This window comes from Telmatherina bonti (assembly GCF_933228915.1).
Source record: "Telmatherina bonti genome assembly, chromosome: 21".
In the NCBI taxonomy this organism is placed as follows: Eukaryota; Metazoa; Chordata; class Actinopteri; order Atheriniformes; family Telmatherinidae; genus Telmatherina; species Telmatherina bonti.
In genome coordinates, this window is record NC_136630.1 from 30637134 (window position 1) to 30663810 (window position 26677).

The 26677-nt window shown below is 51.6% G+C and overlaps 1 protein-coding gene across 3 annotated transcripts; it reads left to right on the forward strand.

The window, feature by feature from the left end:
• Nucleotides 1–4609: 4609 nt before the first annotated feature.
• Nucleotides 4610–26200, forward strand: acbd4 (acyl-CoA binding domain containing 4). Of its 3 annotated transcripts, XM_079260421.1 has the most exons (12): nt 4610–4747; nt 4841–4961; nt 5363–5483; nt 6892–6976; nt 7183–7303; nt 22540–22662; nt 22941–23038; nt 23115–23316; nt 23396–23607; nt 23699–23752; nt 23876–23916; nt 25124–26200. In XM_079260421.1, the coding sequence occupies exons 2-12, from the start codon at nt 4871–4873 to the stop codon at nt 25191–25193; spliced, it is 1218 nt and encodes a 405-aa protein (XP_079116547.1). In that variant the 5' UTR covers nt 4610–4747; nt 4841–4870; the 3' UTR covers nt 25194–26200. The 3 variants fall into 3 exon arrangements, with proteins under 3 accessions (XP_079116547.1, XP_079116545.1, XP_079116546.1); XM_079260419.1 differs by lacking the exon at nt 23876–23916 and having other exon boundaries at nt 25124–26189; XM_079260420.1 differs by lacking the exon at nt 23876–23916 and having other exon boundaries at nt 4623–4747; nt 4838–4961; nt 25124–26193.
• Nucleotides 26201–26677: the final 477 nt, after the last annotated feature.

Genomic DNA, 26677 nt, shown 5'->3' on the forward strand with positions numbered 1-26677 from the left:
ACTACAGACCTATAGGAATACAGACCTTCAGATCCCAGGACTACAGACCTACAGACCTACAGGACTACAGACCAACAGGACTACATGACTACTGACCTACAGGAATACAGACCTTCAGATCCCAGGACTACAGACATACAGGAATACCAGCCTTTAGATGTACAGACCTACAGGACTACAGACCTACAGACCTACAGGACTACAGACCTACAGACCTACAGACCTACAGGACTACAGACCTACAGACCTACAGGACTACAGACATACAGACCTACAGGACTACAGACCTACAGACCTACAGGTCTACAGACGTACAGGAATACTAGCCTTTAGATGTACAGACCTACAGGACTACAGACCTACAGACCTACAGGACTACAGACCTACAGACCTACAGACCTACAGGACTACAGACCTACAGACCTACAGACCTACAGGACTACAGACGTACAGGAATACTAGCCTTTAGATGTACAGACCTACAGGACTACAGACATACAGACCTACAGGACTACAGACGTACAGGAATACTAGCCTTTAGATGTACAGACCTACAGGACTACAGACATACAGACCTACAGGACTACAGACCTACAGACCTACAGACCTACAGGACTACAGACCTACAGACCTACAGGTCTACAGACGTACAGGAATACTAGCCTTTAGATGTACAGACCTACAGGACTACAGACATACAGACCTACAGGACTACAGACGTACAGGAATACTAGCCTTTAGATGTACAGACCTACAGGACTACAGACATACAGACCTACAGGACTACAGACCTACAGACCTACAGACCTACAGGACTACAGACGTACAGGAATACTAGCCTTTAGATGTACAGACCTACAGGACTACAGACATACAGACCTACAGGACTACAGACATACAGACCTACAGGACTACAGACCTACAGACCTACAGGACTACAGACCTACAGACCTACAGGTCTACAGACGTACAGGAATACTAGCCTTTAGATGTACAGACCTAGTTTTAAAGCTCCATTCATAACTGCAAAGGCATTTAGACCTCCATCTTCAATGGCTTTCACTGTATCTACTTTCCTTATGCGGTGACATCTGTTTTTCCAAATAAAGTTAAAGTTAATATTGTTAATTTGTTGAATCGTTTTGTCTGAGATATCCAGTGAGGAAGCAGGGTACACAACCTGGGATAGACTTTCCATTTTAGCTAAAAGCACTCTTCCAAACATGGTTGTGTCTCTTTGAAGGCATGAATTAAAAATGGATTTACTTTTATCGATATTTTTTTAAAAGTTCTCTTTTTCTCTCGTTTTCTGTGATGGTTATACCAAAATATCTTACCTCTGATTTAACAGCAATACTGCAAATTGATTGAGCTGGTTGATAATGTAGAGCAAATATATCACATTTAACCATATTTAGCTTTACACCTGATGCATCAGAAAACAGATTAATAATCTTAAGAACAGTGGGGATTTCTCTCTCATGTTTTAAAAACAGTGTCGCGTCGTCTGCAAATTGACTTGTTAGAATGTTAGTTTCTAAAACGTTAATATCTTCCACCCCTTTATTTCTGAGACTTATGGCCAAAAGCTCAGCAACCAATATCAACAACAGAGGTGAAGCACTGCCTCCTTGTCTGATTCCCTTCCTCACTGGAAACCTCCTACATCGACCATTTTCCAGAGCTACACTATCATTAGATTAATAATTTTATTTCCAAAGCTGAATTGACTGAGGGGTTTCTAAAATGAAGGGGTGTTCCACGGAATCGAAGGCTTTGTAGAAATCCAGGAACACAAGGAAACGGCTTTCTGTCAACATGTTACAGTAATCAATTAAGTCCAGGACTAGCCGTGTGTTGTTATGAATTGCTCTCCTGCAGAGGAAACCAGATTGTGCCTCGCTTATGATTTGAGTTATATCTGTCTTAAGTCTGGCTGCAATGTATCCTGATAGCAATTTGTAGTCTGTGTTTAGAAGTGTAATGAGTCTCAAGTTACAGAGTAGTCTCTTGTCTTTGCCATGTTTTGGGAATAGTGTTATAAGTCCTTGTTTCATGCTTGGTGGCAACTCTTGTTTTCCAATGCATTCCTGAAGTGTATGAAATATGATAAGTCTGATGTCTTTCCAAAAGAATTTATAAAAATCTGCGGTAAGTCCGTCAGAGCCAGGAGATTTATTGGATGCCAGTTTCATTGCAACTGCATCTATCTCTTCAATTTTTAAACTAGAATAACATTTTTCCTTTAAAAATTCAATCAATTCATCAATTTTTGGTAAATAATCTTTTATGTGTCTAACAAGGCTGTTGAATCTGGGAGGGAGTAGTTGGATGTATACAGAAAACTGTAAAATCTATAGACTTCTTTCTCTATCTTGGAACTATCTTTGCATTCCACAACAATCAATTAAAAGACTTGTTATTGCTTTGTTTGTTTGTCTTCTTTTCTCGAGGTGACTAAAATATGTTGTATTTTTGTCACCCTCTTCGATCCACTTGGCTCTTGACCTAAAAAATGCACCTTGGGTTCTTCTTAGGTACATATTATCTAATTTGGTTTGCAGTGCCATCAGCTTTTCTTTATCATCTTCATTTGGATTCTCTTTGTTGCAATATTGATTTAACTCTACAAACAGTCGCCTTTCTTCCTCCTGTTTAATTTTACTGTAAGTTTTACTGAAATTTATTGAAAACAATCTGATTTTGTACTTTGGAAATTCCCATTTACTGGGATTGCTGAACATATCTGAATTTTCGATTTCAACTATTAATGCTTGTGTTTACAGTACTCTTTAATTTGTAGTAAGCTAGAATTGAATTTCCAGTAGCTTTTATTTTTCTTGGTACTATTGGCGGAGCAAAGTTTAATTTCCATTCCCATTTCCAGTGATCAGTTAGTGGAGCTTTGGAAATGACTACTTTAGATATCAAATTGGTTATCGGCTCTACAACAAGCCAGTAGTCAAGCCTGTATTTGGAAGTCCCATTTGGTTTGTGCCATGTGAATTGGTTTTTCCTTGGGTTCTGGATTCTCTAGATCTCTATATATGAATTTTTAATAGAAAATTATTTGATTAGCTGATTGTAATGAAAAATTTGAAATTTTGAACGACATCTGTCTTCCCATTCATCAGGCGTTGCATTCCGATATCGATTATGATTTCAAACATATTTATAAATATAAATATAAATATAAACATATATTTCAAACATATTCTCATTTTTTGGGTTAGTTTTGTGACCATATACATTGATTATTACTTGGTGTAGTAGTTGCCGTTTCTTTCCTTTTGCTAATAGTGCTCGTTTCCATAGCGTATGGTCGCTAGCATCTGCTTCATTCCTTGCTGTGCTCATCTTAATCTTGCGTTTTCCGTTGTTTTCCTGCCCTGTTCTTGGTTTGGATGTTCTGTTCATTGTTGGTTTGGTTTACGTTTGGAGAGTGGTGAGCCTATCTTTTTTATGTTCTTATTTGGGACCTAGATGAGCGCTACTAACCAAAGCGACTGCTCAACACGCCATCTTGCCGAAAGTCTCAACTAACGGTGTGTTCAGACCAAATGCATTTTGAGCGTCAAGAGTGGCAGGTTTACATGTAAAGTCTATGTGGAGGCGTCGAGCTTTCTCGCGTCGCGTTTTGAGCGTCGGCGTGACGAAAATTTAAAAAGTTTTTTAAGGTTGACGCGCGTCACGCGTGGAATGTGCGTAAAAAGCCAGAGATGGAAAATCTGAACTTTTGCCACTTGACGTGGGGCGTCAACTAATCAGAGTGATCAGCTCGCAGCTTCTGGAGGATTTCTGTGGTGAACCCATAGACTGTATATAAAGAGATGGACAGAGCCCCCGTGACGTCACCCGTAGGTTTCTGAAGAGCTAAATTGAAACTCGGTGGGCGGTTCCTAGCGTCACCATCTTGGCAGCGTCGTGGGTGTCGTCTCGCCCAGAAAATACAAATATGGGTAAAGAGGTGGAGCTGAGAGGGGAGCCGTGAGCGTCATGGCCGATAATTGACATCGAGCAAAATCCAAGCTTTCTGTAGCTAAGAGCTAACACCGGAGATAACAGGAGATAACCAGCTAATGGAGGTAAGCGGGCTAAAGCTAAGTCACGTTGTTAACCGGCTAAAAACCGCGGTTATTCTATGTTCTTCTGACTTGAAGTGGGAGATCAGGTACCTGTCAATCAAAAGGACACGCCCCTAAATATGCCGAACTTCGGGATTAAATTACTTTTAAATGGCGACTTAGAAAAAAAAATTCACTCCCCCCACAGTTGTCATGAAGGTAAACCTGACCTATTAAACCTAAAATGGATTTTCGTACCAGACTGTAAACATGTTTATTTCTGCTGTGAAGTTGGTCTTTTTAACATGGGAGTCTATGGGGATTTGCTCTGTTTTGCAGCCCCTAGTGGATGAAGGGGGAACTGCAGTTTTATACACTTTCTCATACGCTTCACTTTTAACCACCGGAGGCTCCGTCCATCTTTCTTATACGGTCTATACTTTGGACCGAAAGTCTCAGTGAAAAACTTTAACTTTATCAGCGTATTTATTTTCTGCAGCTTTAAATGTCCGCGTCATCGACGTCAGTCAAGTCACGTGACTCATCCCGGAAGTTTCCTGTAAACTTCAGCAACGGGTCATTTCAGCTTCATGGACGATCTGATCATTAAGAAGGCGAATCCACGTCCTGGTCTGGAGGGGAAACTGAATCTAGGTCCTGGAATGTGGCGGGAAAAGGCTGAGGTGAGAAAAGTTGCAGGCTGGCCGATGCTAAGCTAACTGAGCTACACCGGTAGCAGGTGTTGGTTTCTGTCTAAATATCATGTTCCTCAGCAGCTCCTGCTGGACTGAAGAAGCTGAGAGGTCATGCCAGTCCCAGTGATGGCAGAACCCGTGGTTGATCACCAGAAACGCTTCCAGGCTGCTGTGGATGTGATCCACAACCTGCCGAAGAACGGTGCGTGTCCGTGGGTTTGTGGCGTTAGGGTTGGGGTTAGGGTTAGGTAAGTCCAGCTGATGTTTCTGCAGCTGTGCTTCCTACTGAGGTGTCCGTTAACATATTTGTGTTTTCTACTGAATCTCTGGCTTCCTAAACAACATGTCAGCTGTTTCAACATCACATGATCTTAAACAGGATCATTGTGATGTTTTACACATTTAACATCAAAATAAACACAGTAATGAACGTTCAGTTGCATTTTCTTGAATAGTTTCCCATTTTTATTGTTTTTAAAGCAGTTTATAGTGAAACTTTAGGAGCCTGTTGAGAGCGATGTGATAAAACGAAGGTTATGTTTAACGTTTGTTCAGCCCAGATGGAAGGAAAGGAAACCAACGCTGGTCTTCTGTACCTTGCAGGGTCCTATCGGCCATCCTACGATGTGATGCTCCGTTTCTACAGTCTGTACAAGCAGGCAGTGTGTGGACCTTGTACGGTGCCTCGACCTGGATTCTGGGACCCAGTGGGTCGATACAAATGGTGTGTAAACAAGCTGTACTGATCCTCCTCATCTCAGACAGGTTGCATAGAGGTAGAGAGAAAGATGTCTTGCAGAAGGACTCAAATAAAATATTAATGACAGGCTTTGTAATGAATTAACCGCGTTTTAATAACATAATATTTGGCCCAAAAAGCAACATTTTTTGTTTAACTAGATTTTGGTGGACGACTGAATCAAACAAACACACACTCACATTGTTTATTGTAAATGTCTGGAAAAGTACATTTAATTACATTTCTACTCAGAACAAGAGAATAAAAAAGAAAATATCCCTGGTCTAAACTAAACAGACCTAAAATGAAAATGTTTAAAGTACTTTAACAGCTTCAGACTACAACATGTTACAGTGATTTTAACTTTATGAGTGTTTCCTTTCCTCTTCATGACATTAATATGTGACGGTAAACAGACTGTGTTGTGGCTTCAGTCTGGTCCAGCAGCAGAGCTGATTATCTCCTGCTCTGCCTGCAGCTGGAAGCTGGACGCTGCAGGAGGACCGAGCTCTAGTGTGTTCTACTGGAGGGGGGGCGGGTAAACAGAGGAATAAACATGCATTCTTCCAGGTTACCAAGTAATGCCAGAAAATGTAAATAAACTTATTGATAGTCATGTTTTCTTTGATGAAAGTCGTTAGAGGGGTCGGAAAAATGGCTAAATGTGGCTCCAAAGTGCTAAGATTTTAGTCGAAGTCTACAGTGTGCATCAGTCCAACCGGTGTATCAGAAAATTGTGCACTGACAAACGTTCCGTGATGCATCCCTTTGTATTATATTATAAATATATATATATATATATATATATATATATATATATATATCTCTAATGTCTGTCGTATGTAATTGTCTGTCTGGATTTTCTTTTACTGATAGTAGAGGCAGCAGACCAGGGGTCAGTTCCAGAAAGCAGGAAATGTTGAAATTCTGAGCGTGTTAACTCTGAGTTGGGAAAACTGGCTTTTGCGCTCCAGAAAGCGATTCTGTTACCATGGTAACTGACTGTGAAGTAAACCGTCTCCTGGCTGTTTAACCATAAAGAAAGTTTCTACCAGTCTCCTTCCACCCGAAGCAGCTGTCAGACATGGGTTGTCCGTAGCAACGCCACTCCAGAGATTTAGAAGCTGAAATAATATACAGGCATTTATGTAAAGAGAAGATGTTTCTGAACTGGAACTGTGGGAGTGTAATTTCTTTATCAATAGCTAATCAGTTCCTTTCTGGAACAGTCTGTACAGGTTACTGAATCTTCCCTGTTTCTGCAGACCAGATGGAAAGCAGAGGGAAATAACTGGTTTTGTTGTTGCTGAACGCCCCTGTGGGTTCAGTGATCAGTTCACCTGGCACAGCCAGACCCGATTCAGTCCCAACGTCTGACCCACTTTCTCCTTAGGGATGCGTGGAGCCGCCTGGGAGACATGAGCCGGGAGAACGCCATGGCAGCGTATGTGGAGGAGATGAAGAAAGTTGCTCAGGAGGTCAATTTCATGTTTACATTTTATTACAAAGAGTTCAAATGAAGAAAGTTTCTGTTTGTCACCTGCTGTTGTTCACACCTGTCCTCTGGAAGTCCTCCACCTGTTTAGTTACGTATTAATCAGACTTCCATCTGCTCAGTCAGACTGAGATGCTGAGGTGGGGGTCAAGCAGCCCACCGTCCACTCAGGTGAACTTCTCTCTGCAGGTCATCAACACCATGCCCATGAATGAGACCACGGCCTCCTTCTTCCACCACTTCGAGCCTCTCTACCTGGTGATTGATGACATGCCGCGACCTCCAGTGTCGCTGCTCACGCTCACACAAGGTCAGCAGACACACACACACCTGGGTCATCCTCCTCACATAGGCGTGTCATGGGCTTGTGTTTACGTCAGGTACAGACTCCGTAAACAAAGACCATGTCCTGCAAAGGGTCTCTGATGCAGATTTCAGGCTAATTTATTTTAACATGCACGTCCAGGAGGGCAGAAACATTCAGCAGATTTAACAAACCTCTTCATTCAGTTCATATTGATCCTGTCAGATCTGCCAGAAACAAGCACGAAGCGATGCCCCGCCCTAAGCCCCGCCCCCTGCTGCAGCCTGTGTGTGAGTGGTCAACTGCTAGGAGTAGTTGGGGGCGTGCACCTCAAGGATGTAGCAGGTCGTAGCAGGATGTAGCAGGTCGTAGCAGGATGTAGCAGGTCGTAGCAGGATGTAGCAGGATGCAGGAGGATGTAGCAGGTCGTAGCAGGATGTAGCAGGTCGTAGCAGGATGTAGCAGGTCGTAGCAGGATGCAGCAGGATGCAGGAGGACGTAGCAGGTCGTAGCAGGATGTAGCAGGTCGTAGCAGGATGTAGCAGGTCGTAGCAGGATGCAGCAGGACGTAGCAGGATGCAGGAGGATGTAGCAGGTCGTAGCAGGATGTAGCAGGTCGTAGCAGGATGTAGCAGGTCGTAGCAGGATGTAGCAGGATGCAGGAGGATGTAGCAGGATGCAGGAGGATGTAGCAGGATGCAGGAGGATGTAGCAGGTCGTAGCAGGATGCAGGGGGATGCAGCAGGACGTAGCAGGTCGTAGCAGGATGCAGCAGGATGCAGCAGGATGTAGCAGGTCGTAGCAGGATGCAGCAGGATGCAGCAGGATGCAGCAGGATGTAGCAGGATGTAGCAGGTCGTAGCAGGATGCAGCAGGATGTAGCAGGATGCAGCAGGATGCAGCAGGATGCAGCAGGATGTAGCAGGTCGTAGCAGGATGCAGGAGGATGCAGCAGGATGCAGCAGGATGCAGCAGGATGCAGCAGGATGCAGCAGGATGCAGCAGGATGCAGCAGGTCGTAGCAGGATGTAGCAGGATGTAGCAGGATGCAGGAGGATGCAGCAGGATGCAGCAGGTCGTAGCCGGATGCAGCAGGATGCAGCAGGATGCAGCAGGTCGTAGCAGGATGCAGCAGGTCGTAGCAGGATGTAGCAGGATGTAGCAGGATGCAGGAGGATGCAGCAGGATGCAGCAGGTCGTAGCCGGATGTAGCAGGATGCAGCAGGATGCAGCAGGATGCAGCAGGATGTAGCAGGATGCAGGAGGATGTAGCAGGATGTAGCAGGAGGATGTAGCAGGAGGATGTAGCAGGATGTAGCAGGATGCAGGAGGATGTAGCAGGATGCAGGAGGATGTAGCAGGATGCAGCAGGTCGTAGCCGGATGTAGCAGGATGCAGCAGGATGTAGCAGAATGCAGCAGGTCGTAGCAGCTCGTAGCAGGTCGTAGCATAATGTAGCAGGATGCAGGAGGATGTAGCATGATGCAGGAGGATGTAGCAGGATGCAGGAGGATGTAGCAGGATGCAGCAGGTCGTAGCCGGATGTAGCAGGATGCAGCAGGATGTAGCAGGTCGTAGCAGGACGTAGCAGGTCGTAGCAGGATGTAGCAGGATGCAGGAGGATGCAGCAGGTCGTAGCAGGATGTAGCAGGATGCAGGAGGATGCAGCAGGATGCAGCAGGTCGTAGCCGGATGTAGCAGGATGCAGCAGGATGTAGCAGAATGCAGCAGGTCGTAGCAGCTCGTAGCAGGTCGTAGCATAATGTAGCAGGATGCAGGAGGATGTAGCATGATGCAGGAGGATGTAGCAGGATGCAGGAGGATGTAGCAGGATGCAGGAGGATGTAGCAGGTCGTAGCAGGTCGTAGCCGGATGTAGCAGGATGCAGCAGGATGTAGCAGGTCGTAGCAGGACGTAGCAGGTCGTAGCAGGATGTAGCAGGATGCAGGAGGATGCAGCAGGTCGTAGCAGGATGTAGCAGGATGCAGGAGGATGCAGCAGGATGCAGCAGGTCGTAGCCGGATGTAGCAGGATGCAGCAGGATGTAGCAGAATGCAGCAGGATGTAGCAGGTCGTAGCAGGACGTAGCAGGTCGTAGCAGGATGTAGCAGGTCGTAGCAGGATGCAGGAGGATGTAGCAGGATGCAGGAGGATGCAGCAGGATGCAGGAGGATGCAGGAGGATGCAGGAGGATGCAGCAGGATGTAGCAGGTCGTAGCAGGATGTAGCAGGTCGTAGCAGGATGTAGCAGGATGCAGCAGGACGTAGCAGGACGTAGCAGGATGCAGCAGGATGCAGCAGGATGTAGCAGGATGCAGGAGGATGTAGCAGGATGCAGCAGGACGTAGCAGGACGTAGCAGGACGCAGCAGGACGCAGCAGGTCGTAGCAGGATGTAGCAGGATGCAGGAGGACGCAGCAGGTCGTAGCAGGATGCAGCAGGATGCAGCAGGATGTAGCAGGATGCAGGAGGATGCAGGAGGATGTAGCAGGATGTAGCAGGATGCAGCAGGATGCAGCAGGACGCAGCAGGACGCAGCAGGTCGTAGCAGGATGCAGGAGGATGCAGCAGGATGTAGCAGGTCGTAGCAGGTCGTAGCAGGATGCAGCAGGATGCAGCAGGACGCAGCAGGACGCAGCAGGTCGTAGCAGGATGCAGGAGGATGCAGCAGGATGTAGCAGGTCGTAGCAGGTCGTAGCAGGATGCAGGAGGATGTAGCAGGTCGTAGCAGGATGCAGCAGGACGTAGCAGGTCGTAGCAGGATGTAGCAGGATGCAGCAGGTCGTAGCCGGATGCAGCAGGATGCAGCAGGATGCAGCAGGATGTAGCAGGATGCAGCAGGATGCAGGAGGATGTAGCAGGATGTAGCAGGATGTAGCAGGATGCAGGAGGATGTAGCAGGATGTAGCAGGATGCAGGAGGATGTAGCAGGATGTAGCAGGATGCAGCAGGATGTAGCAGGATGCAGGAGGACGCAGCAGGACGCAGCAGGACGCAGCAGGTCGTAGCAGGATGCAGGAGGATGCAGCAGGATGTAGCAGGTCGTAGCAGGTCGTAGCAGGATGCAGCAGGATGCAGCAGGACGCAGCAGGACGCAGCAGGTCGTAGCAGGTCGTAGCAGGTCGTAGCAGGATGCAGGAGGATGTAGCAGGTCGTAGCAGGATGCAGCAGGACGTAGCAGGTCGTAGCAGGTCGTAGCAGGATGCAGCAGGACGTAGCAGGTCGTAGCAGGATGTAGCAGGATGCAGCAGGTCGTAGCCGGATGCAGCAGGATGCAGCAGGATGCAGCAGGATGTAGCAGGATGCAGCAGGATGCAGGAGGATGTAGCAGGATGTAGCAGGATGTAGCAGGTCGTAGCAGGATGCAGCAGGATGCAGCAGGATGCAGCAGGATGTAGCAGGTCGTAGCAGGATGCAGGAGGATGCAGCAGGATGCAGCAGGTCGTAGCCGGATGCAGCAGGATGCAGCAGGATGCAGCAGGATGTAGCAGGATGCAGCAGGATGTAGCAGGATGTAGCAGGAGGATGTAGCAGGAGGATGTAGCAGGATGTAGCAGGATGCAGCAGGATGCAGCAGGATGCAGGAGGATGTAGCAGGTCGTAGCAGGATGCAGGAGGATGCAGCAGGATGTAGCAGGTCGTAGCAGGATGTAGCAGGATGCAGGAGGATGTAGCAGGTCGTAGCAGGATGCAGGAGGATGTAGCAGAATGCAGCAGGATGTAGCAGGTCGTAGCAGGATGTAGCAGGTCGTAGCAGGATGCAGGAGGATGTAGCAGGTCGTAGCAGGATGCAGGAGGATGTAGCAGAATGCAGCAGGACGTAGCAGGTCGTAGCAGGATGTAGCAGGTCGTAGCAGGATGCAGGAGGATGTAGCAGGTCGTAGCAGCTCGTAGCAGGTCGTAGCAGGATGTAGCAGGATGCAGGAGGATGTAGCAGGATGCAGGAGGATGTAGCAGGATGCAGGAGGATGTAGCAGGATGCAGGAGGATGTAGCAGGATGCAGCAGGTCGTAGCCGGATGTAGCAGGATGCAGCAGGATGTAGCAGGTCGTAGCAGGACGTAGCAGGTCGTAGCAGGATGTAGCAGGATGCAGGAGGATGCAGCAGGTCGTAGCAGGATGTAGCAGGATGCAGGAGGATGCAGCAGGATGCAGCAGGTCGTAGCCGGATGTAGCAGGATGCAGCAGGATGTAGCAGAATGCAGCAGGATGTAGCAGGTCGTAGCAGCTCGTAGCAGGTCGTAGCATAATGTAGCAGGATGCAGGAGGATGTAGCAGGATGCAGGAGGATGTAGCAGGATGCAGGAGGATGTAGCAGGATGCAGCAGGTCGTAGCCGGATGTAGCAGGATGCAGCAGGATGTAGCAGGTCGTAGCAGGACGTAGCAGGATGCAGGAGGATGCAGCAGGATGCAGCAGGTCGTAGCCGGATGTAGCAGGATGCAGCAGGATGTAGCAGAATGCAGCAGGATGTAGCAGGTCGTAGCAGGACGTAGCAGGTCGTAGCATAATGTAGCAGGATGCAGGAGGATGTAGCAGGATGCAGGAGGATGTAGCAGGATGCAGCAGGTCGTAGCAGGATGTAGCAGGATGCAGGAGGATGCAGCAGGTCGTAGCAGGATGTAGCAGGATGCAGGAGGATGCAGCAGGATGCAGCAGGTCGTAGCCGGATGTAGCAGGATGCAGCAGGATGTAGCAGAATGCAGCAGGATGTAGCAGGTCGTAGCAGGACGTAGCAGGATGTAGCAGGTCGTAGCAGGATGCAGGAGGATGTAGCAGCTCGTAGCAGCTCGTAGCAGGTCGTAGCAGGATGTAGCAGGATGCAGGAGGATGTAGCAGGATGCAGGAGGATGCAGCAGGATGCAGGAGGATGCAGGAGGATGCAGGAGGATGTAGCAGGATGTAGCAGGTCGTAGCAGGATGTAGCAGGTCGTAGCAGGATGTAGCAGGTCGTAGCAGGATGTAGCAGGATGTAGCAGGATGTAGCAGGTCGTAGCAGGTCGTAGCAGGATGTAGCAGGATGTAGCAGGATGTAGCAGGATGTAGCAGGATGCAGCAGGACGTAGCAGGACGTAGCAGGATGCAGCAGGATGCAGCAGGATGTAGCAGGATGCAGGAGGATGTAGCAGGATGCAGCAGGACGTAGCAGGACGTAGCAGGACGCAGCAGGACGCAGCAGGTCGTAGCAGGATGTAGCAGGATGCAGGAGGACGCAGCAGGTCGTAGCAGGATGCAGCAGGATGCAGCAGGATGTAGCAGGATGCAGGAGGATGTAGCAGGATGCAGGAGGATGCAGCAGGATGTAGCAGGTCGTAGCAGGATGTAGCAGGATGCAGGAGGACGCAGCAGGTCGTAGCAGGATGCAGCAGGATGCAGCAGGATGTAGCAGGACGTAGCAGGACGTAGCAGGATGCAGCAGGATGCAGCAGGATGTAGCAGGATGCAGGAGGATGTAGCAGGATGCAGCAGGACGTAGCAGGACGTAGCAGGACGTAGCAGGACGCAGCAGGACGCAGCAGGACGCAGCAGGATGCAGCAGGATGCAGCAGGATGCAGCAGGATGCAGCAGGACGCAGCAGGACGCAGCAGGTCGTAGCAGGATGCAGGAGGATGCAGCAGGATGTAGCAGGTCGTAGCAGGTCGTAGCAGGATGTAGCAGGTCGTAGCAGGATGCAGCAGGATGTAGCAGGATGTAGCAGGTCGTAGCAGGATGTAGCAGGTCGTAGCAGGATGCAGCAGGATGCAGCAGGATGTAGCAGGTCGTAGCAGGATGCAGCAGGATGCAGCAGGATGCAGCAGGTCGTAGCAGGATGCAGCAGGATGCAGCAGGATGCAGCAGGATGCAGCAGGATGTAGCAGGTCGTAGCAGGATGTAGCAGGATGTAGCAGGATGTAGCAGGATGCAGCAGGTCGTAGCCGGATGCAGCAGGATGCAGGAGGATGTAGCAGGATGCAGCAGGATGTAGCAGGATGCAGCAGGATGCAGGAGGATGTAGCAGGATGCAGGAGGACGCAGCAGGATGCAGGAGGATGTAGCAGGTCGTAGCAGGATGTAGCAGGATGCAGCAGGATGTAGCAGGATGCAGGAGGATGTAGCAGGATGCAGCAGGATGTAGCAGGTCGTAGCAGGTCGTAGCAGGATGTAGCAGGATGCAGCAGGATGTAGCAGGATGTAGCAGGTCGTAGCAGGATGCAGGAGGATGTAGCAGGTCGTAGCAGGATGCAGCAGGATGCAGGAGGATGTAGCAGGTCGTAGCAGGATGCAGGAGGATGTAGCAGGTCGTAGCAGGATGCAGCAGGATGCAGGAGGATGTAGCAGGTCGTAGCAGGATGTAGCAGGATGCAGGAGGATGTAGCAGGATGCAGGAGGATGCAGCAGGATGCAGCAGGATGTAGCAGGATGCAGCAGGATGCAGGAGGATGTAGCAGGATGCAGGAGGATGCAGCAGGATGTAGCAGGATGCAGGAGGATGCAGGAGGATGTAGCAGGATGCAGCAGGATGTAGCAGGATGCAGCAGGATGTAGCAGGATGTAGCAGGATGCAGCAGGATGCAGGAGGATGTAGCAGGATGCAGGAGGACGCAGCAGGATGTAGCAGGATGCAGGAGGACGCAGCAGGATGCAGGAGGATGTAGCAGGATGCAGCAGGATGCAGGAGGATGTAGCAGGATGCAGGAGGACGCAGCAGGATGCAGCAGGATGTAGCAGGATGTAGCAGGATGCAGCAGGATGCAGGAGGATGTAGCAGGATGCAGCAGGATGCAGGAGGATGTAGCAGGATGCAGGAGGACGCAGCAGGATGCAGCAGGATGCAGCAGGTCGTAGCAGGATGTAGCAGGTCGTAGCAGGATGTAGCAGGATGCAGCAGGATGCAGGAGGATGTAGCAGGATGCAGCAGGATGCAGGAGGATGTAGCAGGATGCAGGAGGACGCAGCAGGACGCAGCAGGATGCAGCAGGTCGTAGCAGGATGTAGCAGGTCGTAGCAGGATGTAGCAGGATGCAGCAGGATGCAGCAGGATGCAGCAGGATGCAGCAGGATGTAGCAGGATGTAGCAGGATGTAGCAGGATGCAGCAGGATGTAGCAGGATGCAGCAGGATGTAGCAGGATGTAGCAGGATGTAGCAGGATGCAGCAGGATGTAGCAGGATGTAGCAGGATGTAGCAGGATGCAGGAGGATGTAGCAGGATGTAGCAGGATGCAGGAGGATGTAGCAGGTCGTAGCAGGATGCAGCAGGATGTAGCAGGTCGTAGCAGGATGCAGCAGGACGCAGCAGGATGCAGGAGGATGTAGCAGGATGCAGCAGGATGTAGCAGGATGCAGCAGGATGTAGCAGGATGTAGCAGGATGCAGCAGGACGTAGCAGGATGCAGGAGGATGTAGCAGGATGCAGCAGGATGCAGGAGGATGTAGCAGGATGCAGCAGGATGTAGCAGGATGTAGCAGGATGTAGCAGGATGCAGCAGGATGTAGCAGGATGCAGCAGGATGCAGCAGGATGTAGCAGGATGCAGCAGGATGCAGGAGGATGTAGCAGGATGCAGGAGGATGCAGGAGGATGTAGCAGGATGCAGCAGGATGCAGCAGGATGCAGCAGGATGCAGCAGGATGTAGCAGGATGTAGCAGGATGCAGGAGGATGTAGCAGGATGTAGCAGGATGCAGGAGGATGTAGCAGGATGCAGCAGGATGCAGGAGGATGTAGCAGGACGCAGCAGGATGTAGCAGGATGTAGCAGGATGCAGGAGGATGTAGCAGGATGTAGCAGGATGCAGCAGGATGCAGGAGGATGTAGCAGGATGCAGCAGGATGCAGCAGGATGCAGGAGGATGTAGCAGGATGTAGCAGGATGCAGGAGGATGTAGCAGGATGCAGGAGGATGTAGCAGGATGTAGCAGGATGTAGCAGGATGCAGCAGGATGTAGCAGGACGCAGCAGGATGCAGCAGGATGCAGCAGGATGCAGGAGGATGTAGCAGGATGTAGCAGGATGCAGGAGGATGTAGCAGGATGCAGCAGGATGCAGCAGGATGCAGCAGGATGTAGCAGGATGTAGCAGGATGTAGCAGGATGCAGCAGGATGCAGGAGGATGTAGCAGGATGCAGGAGGATGTAGCAGGATGCAGCAGGATGCAGGAGGATGTAGCAGGATGCAGGAGGATGTAGCAGGATGTAGCAGGTCGTAGCAGGATGTAGCAGGTCGTAGCAGGATGCAGCAGGTCGTAGCAGGATGTAGCAGGATGCAGCAGGATGTAGCAGGTCGTAGCAGGATGTAGCAGGTCGTAGCAGGATGTAGCAGGTCGTAGCAGGATGCAGCAGGTCGTAGCAGGATGTAGCAGGATGCAGCAGGTCGTAGCAGGATGCAGCAGGTCGTAGCAGGATGTAGCAGGATGCAGCAGGATGTAGCAGGATGTAGCAGGATGTAGCAGGATGCAGCAGGATGTAGCAGGATGCAGCAGGATGTAGCAGGATGCAGGAGGATGTAGCAGGATGCAGCAGGATGTAGCAGGTCGTAGCAGGATGTAGCAGGATGTAGCAGGATGTAGCAGGATGCAGGAGGATGTAGCAGGATGTAGCAGGATGCAGCAGTATGTAGCAGGATGCAGCAGGATGCAGCAGGATGCAGCAGGTCGTAGCAGGTCGTAGCAGGATGCAGCAGGATGTAGCAGGATGCAGCAGGATGTAGCAGGATGTAGCAGGATGCAGGAGGATGCAGGAGGATGTAGCAGGATGCAGCAGGATGCAGCAGGATGCAGCAGGATGCAGCAGGATGCAGCAGGATGCAGCAGGATGTAGCAGGATGCAGGAGGATGTAGCAGGATGTAGCAGGATGTAGCAGGATGTAGCAGGATGCAGGAGGATGCAGGAGGATGCAGCAGGATGCAGCAGGATGCAGCAGGATGCAGGAGGATGCAGGAGGATGCAGCAGGATGCAGCAGGATGCAGCAGGATGCAGGAGGATGCAGCAGGATGCAGCAGGATGCAGCAGGATGCAGCAGGATGTAGCAGGATGCAGCAGGATGCAGCAGGATGTAGCAGGATGCAGCAGGATGCAGCAGGATGCAGCAGGATGCAGCAGGATGTAGCAGGATGCAGCAGGATGCAGGAGGATGCAGGAGGATGCAGCAGGATGCAGCAGGATGCAGCAGGATGCAGCAGGATGCAGCAGGATGCAGCAGGATGTAGCAGGATGTAGCAGGATGCAGGAGGATGTAGCAGGACGCAGCAGGATGTAGCAGGATGTAGCAGGATGTAGCAGGATGCAGGAGGATGTAGCAGGATGCAGCAGGATGTAGCAGGATGTAGCAGGATGCAGGAGGATGTAGCAGGATGCAGCAGGATGCAGGAGGATGTAGCAGGATGCAGGAGGATGTAGCAGGACGCAGCAGGATGTAGCAGGATGTAGCAGGATGTAGCAGGATGCAGGAGGATGCAGCAGGATGCAGCAGGATGCAGGAGGATGTAGCAGGACGCAGCAGGATGTAGCAGGACGCAGCAGGATGTAGCAGGATGCAGCAGGATGTAGCAGGATGCAGGAGGATGTAGCAGGATGCAGGAGGATGCAGGAGGATGTAGCAGGATGCAGGAGGATGTAGCAGGATGCCGTAGGATGCAGCAGGATGTAGCAGGATGCAGCAGGATGCAGCAGGATGCAGGAGGATGCAGCAGGATGTAGCAGGATGTAGGAGGATGTAGCAGGATGCAGGAGGATGCAGGAGGATGCAGCAGGATGCAGCAGGATGTAGCAGGATGTAGCAGGATGCAGCAGGATGCAGGAGGATGTAGCAGGATGTAGCAGGATGCAGCAGGATGTAGCAGGATGCAGGAGGATGTAGCAGGATGCAGGAGGATGTAGCAGGATGCAGGAGGATGCAGGAGGATGTAGCAGGATGTAGCAGGATGCAGGAGGATGTAGCAGGATGCAGGAGGATGTAGCAGGATGCAGGAGGATGCAGGAGGATGTAGCAGGATGTAGCAGGATGCAGGAGGATGTTGCAGGATGTAGCAGGATGCAGGAGGATGTAGCAGGATGCAGGAGGATGTAGCAGGATACAGGAGGATGCAGCAGGATGCAGCAGGATGCAGCAGGATGCAGCAGGATGCAGCAGGATGTAGCAGGATGCAGGAGGATGTAGCAGGATGCAGCAGGATGCAGCAGGATGCAGCAGGATGCAGCAGGATGCAGCAGGATGCAGCAGGATGCAGCAGGATGCAGCAGGATGCAGGAGGATGCAGGAGGATGTAGCAGGATGCAGCAGGATGTAGCAGGATGTAGCAGGATGCAGCAGGATGCAGCAGGATGCAGCAGGATGTAGCAGGATGCAGGAGGATGCAGGAGGATGCAGGAGGATGCAGCAGGATGCAGCAGGATGCAGCAGGATGTAGCAGGATGTAGCAGGATGCAGCAGGATGCAGCAGGATGCAGCAGGATGCAGCAGGATGTAGCAGGATGCAGGAGGATGTAGCAGGATGCAGGAGGATGTAGCAGGATGCAGCAGGATGCAGGAGGATGTAGCAGGATGCAGGAGGATGCAGCAGGATGCAGGAGGACGCAGCAGGATGCAGCAGGATGCAGCAGGATGTAGCAGGATGCAGGAGGATGTAGCAGGATGCAGGAGGATGTAGCAGGATGCAGCAGGATGCAGCAGGATGCAGCAGGACGCAGCAGGATGTAGCAGGTCGTAGCAGGATGCAGCAGGATGTAGCAGGTCGTAGCAGGATGCAGCAGGATGTAGCAGGTCGTAGCAGGATGCAGCAGGATGTAGCAGGTCGTAGCAGGATGCAGCAGGATGCAGCAGGATGCAGCAGGTCGTAGCAGGTCGTAGCAGGATGTAGCAGGATGCAGCAGGATGCAGCAGGATGTAGCAGGTCGTAGCAGGATGTAGCAGGATGTAGCAGGATGCAGGAGGATGTAGCAGGATGTAGCAGGATGCAGGAGGATGTAGCAGGATGTAGCAGGATGCAGGAGGATGTAGCAGGATGCAGCAGGATGCAGCAGGATGTAGCAGGATGCAGGAGGATGTAGCAGGATGCAGCAGGATGCAGCAGGATGTAGCAGGATGCAGCAGGATGTAGCAGGATGTAGCAGGATGCAGCAGGATGCAGCAGGATGCAGGAGGATGTAGCAGGATGTAGCAGGATGCAGGAGGATGTAGCAGGATGCAGCAGGATGTAGCAGGATGTAGCAGGATGCAGGAGGATGTAGCAGGATGCAGGAGGATGTAGCAGGATGTAGCAGGATGCAGGAGGATGTAGCAGGATGCAGCAGGATGCAGCAGGATGCAGCAGGATGCAGCAGGATGTAGCAGGATGCAGCAGGATGCAGGAGGATGTAGCAGGATGCAGCAGGATGTAGCAGGATGTAGCAGGATGCAGGAGGATGTAGCAGGATGTAGCAGGATGCAGGAGGATGTAGCAGGATGTAGCAGGATGCAGGAGGATGTAGCAGGATGCAGCAGGATGCAGGAGGATGTAGCAGGATGCAGGAGGATGTAGCAGGTCGTAGCAGGATGTAGCAGGATGTAGCAGGATGCAGCAGGATGCAGCAGGATGTAGCAGGATGCAGCAGGATGTAGCAGGATGTAGCAGGATGCAGCAGGATGTAGCAGGATGCAGCAGGATGCAGCAGGATGTAGCAGGATGCAGCAGGATGCAGCAGGATGTAGCAGGATGCAGCAGGATGTAGCAGGTCGTAGCAGGATGCAGCAGGATGTAGCAGGTCGTAGCAGGATGTAGCAGGATGTAGCAGGATGTAGCAGGATGCAGGAGGATGCAGGAGGATGTAGCAGGATGTAGCAGGTCGTAGCAGGATGTAGCAGGATGCAGCAGGATGTAGCAGGATGCAGCAGGATGCAGCAGGATGCAGCAGGATGCAGCAGGATGCAGCAGGATGTAGCAGGATGCAGCAGGATGCAGGAGGATGTAGCAGGTCGTAGCAGGATGTAGCAGGATGTAGCAGGATGCAGCAGGATGCAGGAGGATGTAGCAGGTCGTAGCAGGATGCAGCAGGATGTAGCAGGTCGTAGCAGGATGTAGCAGGATGTAGCAGGATGTAGCAGGATGTAGCAGGATGCAGCAGGATGCAGCAGGATGTAGCAGGATGCAGGAGGATGTAGCAGGATGCAGCAGGATGCAGGAGGATGTAGCAGGATGCAGGAGGATGTAGCAGGATGTAGCAGGTCGTAGCAGGATGTAGCAGGTCGTAGCAGGATGCAGCAGGTCGTAGCAGGATGTAGCAGGATGCAGCAGGATGTAGCAGGTCGTAGCAGGATGTAGCAGGTCGTAGCAGGATGCAGCAGGTCGTAGCAGGATGTAGCAGGATGCAGCAGGATGTAGCAGGTCGTAGCAGGATGTAGCAGGTCGTAGCAGGATGCAGCAGGTCGTAGCAGGATGTAGCAGGATGCAGCAGGATGTAGCAGGATGTAGCAGGATGCAGCAGGATGTAGCAGGATGCAGGAGGATGTAGCAGGATGCAGCAGGATGTAGCAGGTCGTAGCAGGATGTAGCAGGATGTAGCAGGATGTAGCAGGATGCAGGAGGATGTAGCAGGATGTAGCAGGATGCAGCAGTATGTAGCAGGATGCAGCAGGATGCAGCAGGATGCAGCAGGTCGTAGCAGGTCGTAGCAGGATGCAGCAGGATGTAGCAGGATGCAGCAGGATGTAGCAGGATGTAGCAGGATGCAGGAGGATGCAGGAGGATGTAGCAGGATGCAGCAGGATGCAGCAGGATGCAGCAGGATGCAGCAGGATGCAGCAGGATGCAGCAGGATGTAGCAGGATGCAGGAGGATGTAGCAGGATGTAGCAGGATGTAGCAGGATGTAGCAGGATGCAGGAGGATGCAGGAGGATGCAGCAGGATGCAGCAGGATGCAGCAGGATGCAGGAGGATGCAGGAGGATGCAGCAGGATGCAGCAGGATGCAGGAGGATGCAGCAGGATGCAGCAGGATGCAGCAGGATGCAGCAGGATGTAGCAGGATGCAGCAGGATGCAGCAGGATGTAGCAGGATGCAGCAGGATGCAGCAGGATGCAGCAGGATGCAGCAGGATGTAGCAGGATGCAGCAGGATGCAGGAGGATGCAGGAGGATGCAGCAGGATGCAGCAGGATGCAGCAGGATGCAGCAGGATGCAGCAGGATGCAGCAGGATGTAGCAGGATGTAGCAGGATGCAGGAGGATGTAGCAGGACGCAGCAGGATGTAGCAGGATGTAGCAGGATGTAGCAGGATGCAGGAGGATGTAGCAGGATGCAGCAGGATGTAGCAGGATGTAGCAGGATGCAGGAGGATGTAGCAGGATGCAGCAGGATGCAGGAGGATGTAGCAGGATGCAGGAGGATGTAGCAGGACGCAGCAGGATGTAGCAGGATGTAGCAGGATGTAGCAGGATGCAGGAGGATGCAGCAGGATGCAGCAGGATGCAGGAGGATGTAGCAGGACGCAGCAGGATGTAGCAGGACGCAGCAGGATGTAGCAGGATGCAGCAGGATGTAGCAGGATGCAGGAGGATGTAGCAGGATGCAGGAGGATGCAGGAGGATGTAGCAGGATGCAGGAGGATGTAGCAGGATGCCGTAGGATGCAGCAGGATGTAGCAGGATGCAGCAGGATGCAGCAGGATGCAGGAGGATGCAGCAGGATGTAGCAGGATGTAGGAGGATGTAGCAGGATGCAGGAGGATGCAGGAGGATGCAGCAGGATGCAGCAGGATGTAGCAGGATGTAGCAGGATGCAGCAGGATGCAGGAGGATGTAGCAGGATGTAGCAGGATGCAGCAGGATGTAGCAGGATGCAGGAGGATGTAGCAGGATGCAGGAGGATGTAGCAGGATGCAGGAGGATGCAGGAGGATGTAGCAGGATGTAGCAGGATGCAGGAGGATGTAGCAGGATGCAGGAGGATGTAGCAGGATGCAGGAGGATGCAGGAGGATGTAGCAGGATGCAGGAGGATGTTGCAGGATGTAGCAGGATGCAGGAGGATGTAGCAGGATGCAGGAGGATGTAGCAGGATACAGGAGGATGTAGCAGGATGTAGCAGGATGCAGGAGGATGTAGCAGGATGCAGGAGGATGTAGCAGGATGTAGCAGGATGCAGGAGGATGTAGCAGGATGTAGCAGGATGCAGGAGGATGTAGCAGGATGTAGCAGGATGCAGGAGGATGTAGCAGGATGCAGCAGGATGTAGCAGGATGTAGCAGGATGCAGCAGGATGCAGGAGGATGTAGCAGGATGTAGCAGGATGCAGGAGGATGTAGCAGGATGCAGGAGGATGTAGCAGGATGTAGCAGGATGCAGGAGGATGTAGCAGGATGCAGCAGGATGTAGCAGGATGTAGCAGGATGCAGGAGGATGTAGCAGGATGTAGCAGGATGTAGCAGGATGTAGCAGGATGCAGGAGGATGTAGCAGGATGTAGCAGGATGCAGGAGGATGTAGCAGGATGTAGCAGGATGCAGCAGGATGTAGCAGGATGCAGGAGGACGCAGCAGGATGCAGGAGGATGTAGCAGGACGTAGAAAGTGGCACCCTGCTGTGGCTCCTCCCCCTGCCTTGACTCCTCCCCCTGTCCTGGCTCCTCCTCCTGTCTTCTGCTCCTTGCGTGATCCGAGGCTTTTTTATTCGCAGCAACAATTTTCTGTTTCTCGGCTGTTTAGCAGGAGGAGGCAAATAAACCGAGCCGGGTCGGGAAATCCTTCCTGCATTTTCTCAGCCATGTTTGCCTTCCAAATTTCTTCTTCACTACTTTGTATTTTCATCCTAACACGCTGTTTATATGCAGGGTGTGGCTATCAGGTATGCGCTGCTGTAGGGGGAGGAGGGGAGCCGGGAGAAGAAGCTACGAAATATAAGAAACGAACAACTCCATTTGGGTCGGAACGTTTGGATTGGTCAGAGTTTTTACAGATTTACAGTAAACTGAGGGGTCGAACTATATTTCTTATTGTTCATGATGACAGAATGTATAGACTACTATCAGGACGAGGAACCGCTTCACCCAGAGGAACATGTCTCTGAGAGACGTTACTTACTGGAGCTTTAATAGGTTTACAAATGGCAGATGTAGCACAATCCATCTGCATCTATCGGGTCACGTAGCTCATCACCGAGATGTTTTTAGACTGATCAAAGCAAAACCAAGATTTTTGGGTGATTCAGTTTTACTTCCAGCTTGTGTCTCAGGATGGGAACCGTGGTCGTTGACTGTAGGAAAAGTGTGTGTGTGTGTGTGTGTGTGTTTCTGTAGGTCATAAAGCCAGTCAGCAAGTTGAGGTTGTAACAGAGATGAAGGATGAGGATGAGGAGGAGGAGGGTTCTACAGAGAGACCAGAGAAGGACCTGGACCTGATTCCCAGCAGCGTCCCTAAAGGTACAGACTGGATCTCCGTCCCACCATTTACTAAATATTTCCACATTGTCTGATCCAGAACTCAGGAAACGCAGAGTCCCGTGTGGTCAGTATGGCCGCCGGAGGCTGAGCTGCGTATAAACGGTCGTTTTCCCGTTTTCTTGATCAAACCAACGAGACGTTCTGATTTTATTTCACTACGTTGTCAGTCACACACACTGCAGGAGCTGGATAGGTCTGTTTTAACCCTCCTTCTCCTCCTCCTCCTTCTCCTCCTCCTCCTGGCTCTGTAACTGCAGACAGCGGCGTGGCGGAGGGCTTTGCTCTAACCAGCGACTCAGAGAGCGAAGTCTTCTGTGACTCGGTGGACTCGGTGGAGCAGCTGAGCTGGGTGAAGGTCTGCTTTCCCTCTGTCAGGCTGCAGAGTGACAGCAGCAGCAGCTCGTTGCAGTAAATCTTTCTGCTGATCGCAGATCCCGCTGGTCAAGTCCAACGGCTTCCACATATCCCAGGATCCGTCTGCAGCGACGGGCTGTCAGCTGGAGGTCCGGCTGGAGGGCAGACAGGTTGGAGCGGGTCAGGGCGGAGAGGGAGCCGAGGACGGGAAGGGTCATGGTCCCTCCAGGAGGAGTCAGGACATGAGGAGAGATGGATCCTCCCACAGCTGGAGAGAACGTAAGCTGCTGCATGAAGCAGATCAGCTCCGACTGGTTCTCTGTCCTCCCTGATCAGCTGCTCTGGTCCTGGTCCTCAGGTGGAGTTCCACAGGGAAGTCCGAGGCGGGGTGCCCTCGGTAGCGGTGGTGGAGCTGGACGAGGAGGTGGGGATGGGTCAGAGGGCGGAGCTGACCGGCTGCAGGACGCCCACCTGCAGCAGCAGATCATTCTGGCTCTACGGAGGCTCAGAGAGGACATGAGGAGCGTGATGGACAGGCTGGAGGTGGTGGAGAGGCTCGCTGCTACACATGTTAGTCTGTCCACATCACGGAGGATGATGATGATGATGATGATAATGATGGAGGTTAAAGGTTCTGACATGACTGCTGGCTGTGTGACAGGTTCAGGGCTCAGAGTGGAGGCCATGTCTGCAGTGTACTCCCACTTCGCGACAGGTGAGTTTACCTGAAGATGCTCTGAGAGGTCTGAGCATCTTCCTCCTTCTTTTCCTCTTCCTCTTCCTCAGGAGGAAGAGGAAGAGGAAAATCTTTCGGTCATAAATCTTTATGACCGAACAGGAGGCAGCATCATTCCGTCGTCCAGATGTTTTCAGACAGCAGTAAGCAGCCATGCCAACTCGTAGCATAGCTGCCATGTTAACATGTATCATAGCAGCCATGCTAGCATGTAGTAGCGTGGCTGCCATGCTAGCATATAGTAGCGTGGCTGCCATGCTAGCATGTAGTAGCGTGGCTGCCATGCTAGCATGTAGTAGCGTGGCTGCCATGCTAGCATGTAGTAGCGTGGCTGCCATGCTAGCATGTAGTAGCGTGGCAGCCATGCTAGCATGTAGTAGCGTGGCAGCCATGCTAGCATGTAGTAGCGTGGCAGCCATGCTAGCATGTAATAGCGTGGCAGCCATGCTAGCATGTAATAGCGTGGCAGCCATGCTAGCATGTAGTAGCGTGGCTGCCATGCTAGCATGTAGTAGCGTGGCAGCCATGCTAGCATGTAATAGCGTGGCAGCCATGCTAGCATGTAGTAGCGTGGCAGCCATGCTAGCATGTAATAGCGTGGCAGCCATGCTATGCGACCAGCAAACGGTTCAATCAGGAGTTTTTACATCAGGAGTCCATTTTGGGTTGTTTCAGACAGAAAGTGTTGTTTCAGACAGGCATCATGAAGAAGTTTGAGGGGTTCCACTGAACTTTGGAGGAGTTGGGATTTGTTTTCAGTCTTTGTTTCAGTTTTATTCAACCTTTTTTATTCTCCTGAAATATGATTTTACCCTGAAACTGCAGAGATCCAACAAAGTTCTGAGTGAATCCCGACATCTGTCCAAATGAAAAACGTTTTCTGCTTCCTGCTTCTCAACACTGTTCGGCTGCAGAGCTGACCTTGAGAGCTGACCTTGAGAGCTGACCTTGAGAGCTGACCTTCGTGTGCAGACTGAAGGAAGACTCCATCATCAGGTCTGCTGGTCAGAACCTCAGCCTGGTGGTGTCAGGATGCAGCTGCTGTTTCCACATGGAGACGGTTGGCTGGAAATGTCACATTTCTCAGATCAGATCAGACACTCATCCTCTTAGCTTAGCACGACCCGCTGTACTGCCGGTGGAAGGGACGGGGTTAAATAAAGAATAACTTGCAGCAGAGAGGAGTTCTGTTCCATCCTGGCTGAAGATGTCTGTAAGCTCATCATCAGAGCTAAATGTTGATCCATCGCAGCTTTTCTTGTTGCCGTGTGACGTCTATCTGCGTCCAGCATCACGAATGAAGCTGTTCTGTAAAGATGCTGCTGACGGAGTTTCTTTGCACCTCCTTAGGAGGAGCCGTGGTGGCCGTTGGACGGCTTGGGCCCGACCGTCCTCCTGCTCCTGCTGTGGCCGTTCGTAGCTCAGGGTCTGGTCTACCTGCTGAGGAAAGCCCACCAGAGGAACCGTTCGTCTTCGTGAGACCTTTCCTGGATGGAAACGTGCAGCTTTCTTCTGTCCAGTGGAGGAAGGACTAAAACCACTGGTCTTAATCTGGACAAACCAGTTTCTCTGGAAATGTGACATAAAACAGGTTTATTTTAAAAACAGGGTACCCAAATCCGGTCCTGGAGCTCCGGTCCTGGCGCTCTGGTCCTGGGGCTCCGGTCCTGGAGCTCTGGTCCTGGATCTCTGGCCCTGGATCTCTGGTCCTGGATCTCTGGCCCTGGATCTCTGGTCCTGGATCTCTGGTCCTGGATCTCTGGCCCTGGATCTCTGGTCCTGGATCTCTGGTCCTGGATCTCTGGTCCTGGATCTCTGGCCCTGGATCTCTGGTCCTGGATCTCTGGCCCTGGATCTCTGGTCCTGGATCTCTGGCCCTGAAGGTCTACAATCCTGCAGCATTTAGATGCATCCCTTCTGCAACTTGCGTGACCCAAATGCGGGTGTGGTTTCCAGGCTCTGCAGAGCTGGATGACATATAGATGAGGACATATGAACCACTTGAAACCGTTGCAGGATGGTGGACCTGGGGTTTGGACTTGAGCACCCTGCATTAGAAGTTCACATCATCCATGTTAGATAAAAATGCACCTTTGCTTCCTCCTGGTTCCTGGTAAAACGTAGAACGTCTTGAACCGGGAACGTCTCGAACCGGGAACGTCTCAAACCTGGAACGTCTCAAACCTGGAACGTCTCGAACCTGGAACGTCTCGAACCTGGAACGTCTCAAACCTGGAACGTCTCGAACCGGAACGTCTCGAACCGGAACGTCTCAAACCTGGAACGTCTCGAACCGGAACGTCTCAAACCTGGAACGTCTCGAACCGGAACGTCTCGAACCGGAACGTCTCGAACCGGGAACGTCTCAAACCTGGAACGTCTCGAACCTGGAACGTCTCGAACCTGGAACGTCTCGAACCGGAACGTCTCGAACCGGAACGTCTCAAACCTGGAACGTCTCGAACCGGAACGTCTCAAACCTGGAACGTCTCGAACCGGAACGTCTCGAACCGGAACGTCTCGAACCGGGAACGTCTCAAACCTGGAACGTCTCGAACCTGGAACGTCTCGAACCTGGAACGTCTCGAACCGGAACGTCTCGAACCGGAACGTCTCAAACCTGGAACGTCTCGAACCGGAACGTCTCGAACCGGAACGTCTCGAACCGGAACGTCTCGAACCGGGAACGTCTCGAACCGGGAACGTCTCGAACCTGGAACGTCTCGAACCTGGAACGTCTCGAACCTGGAACGTCTCAAACCGGAACGTCTCAAACCTGGAACGTCTCAAACCTGGAACATCTCAAACCTGGAACGTCTCAAACCTGGAACGTCTCAAACCTGGAACGTCTCAAACCTGGAACGTCTCGAACCGGAACGTCTCGAACCGGAACGTCTCGAACCG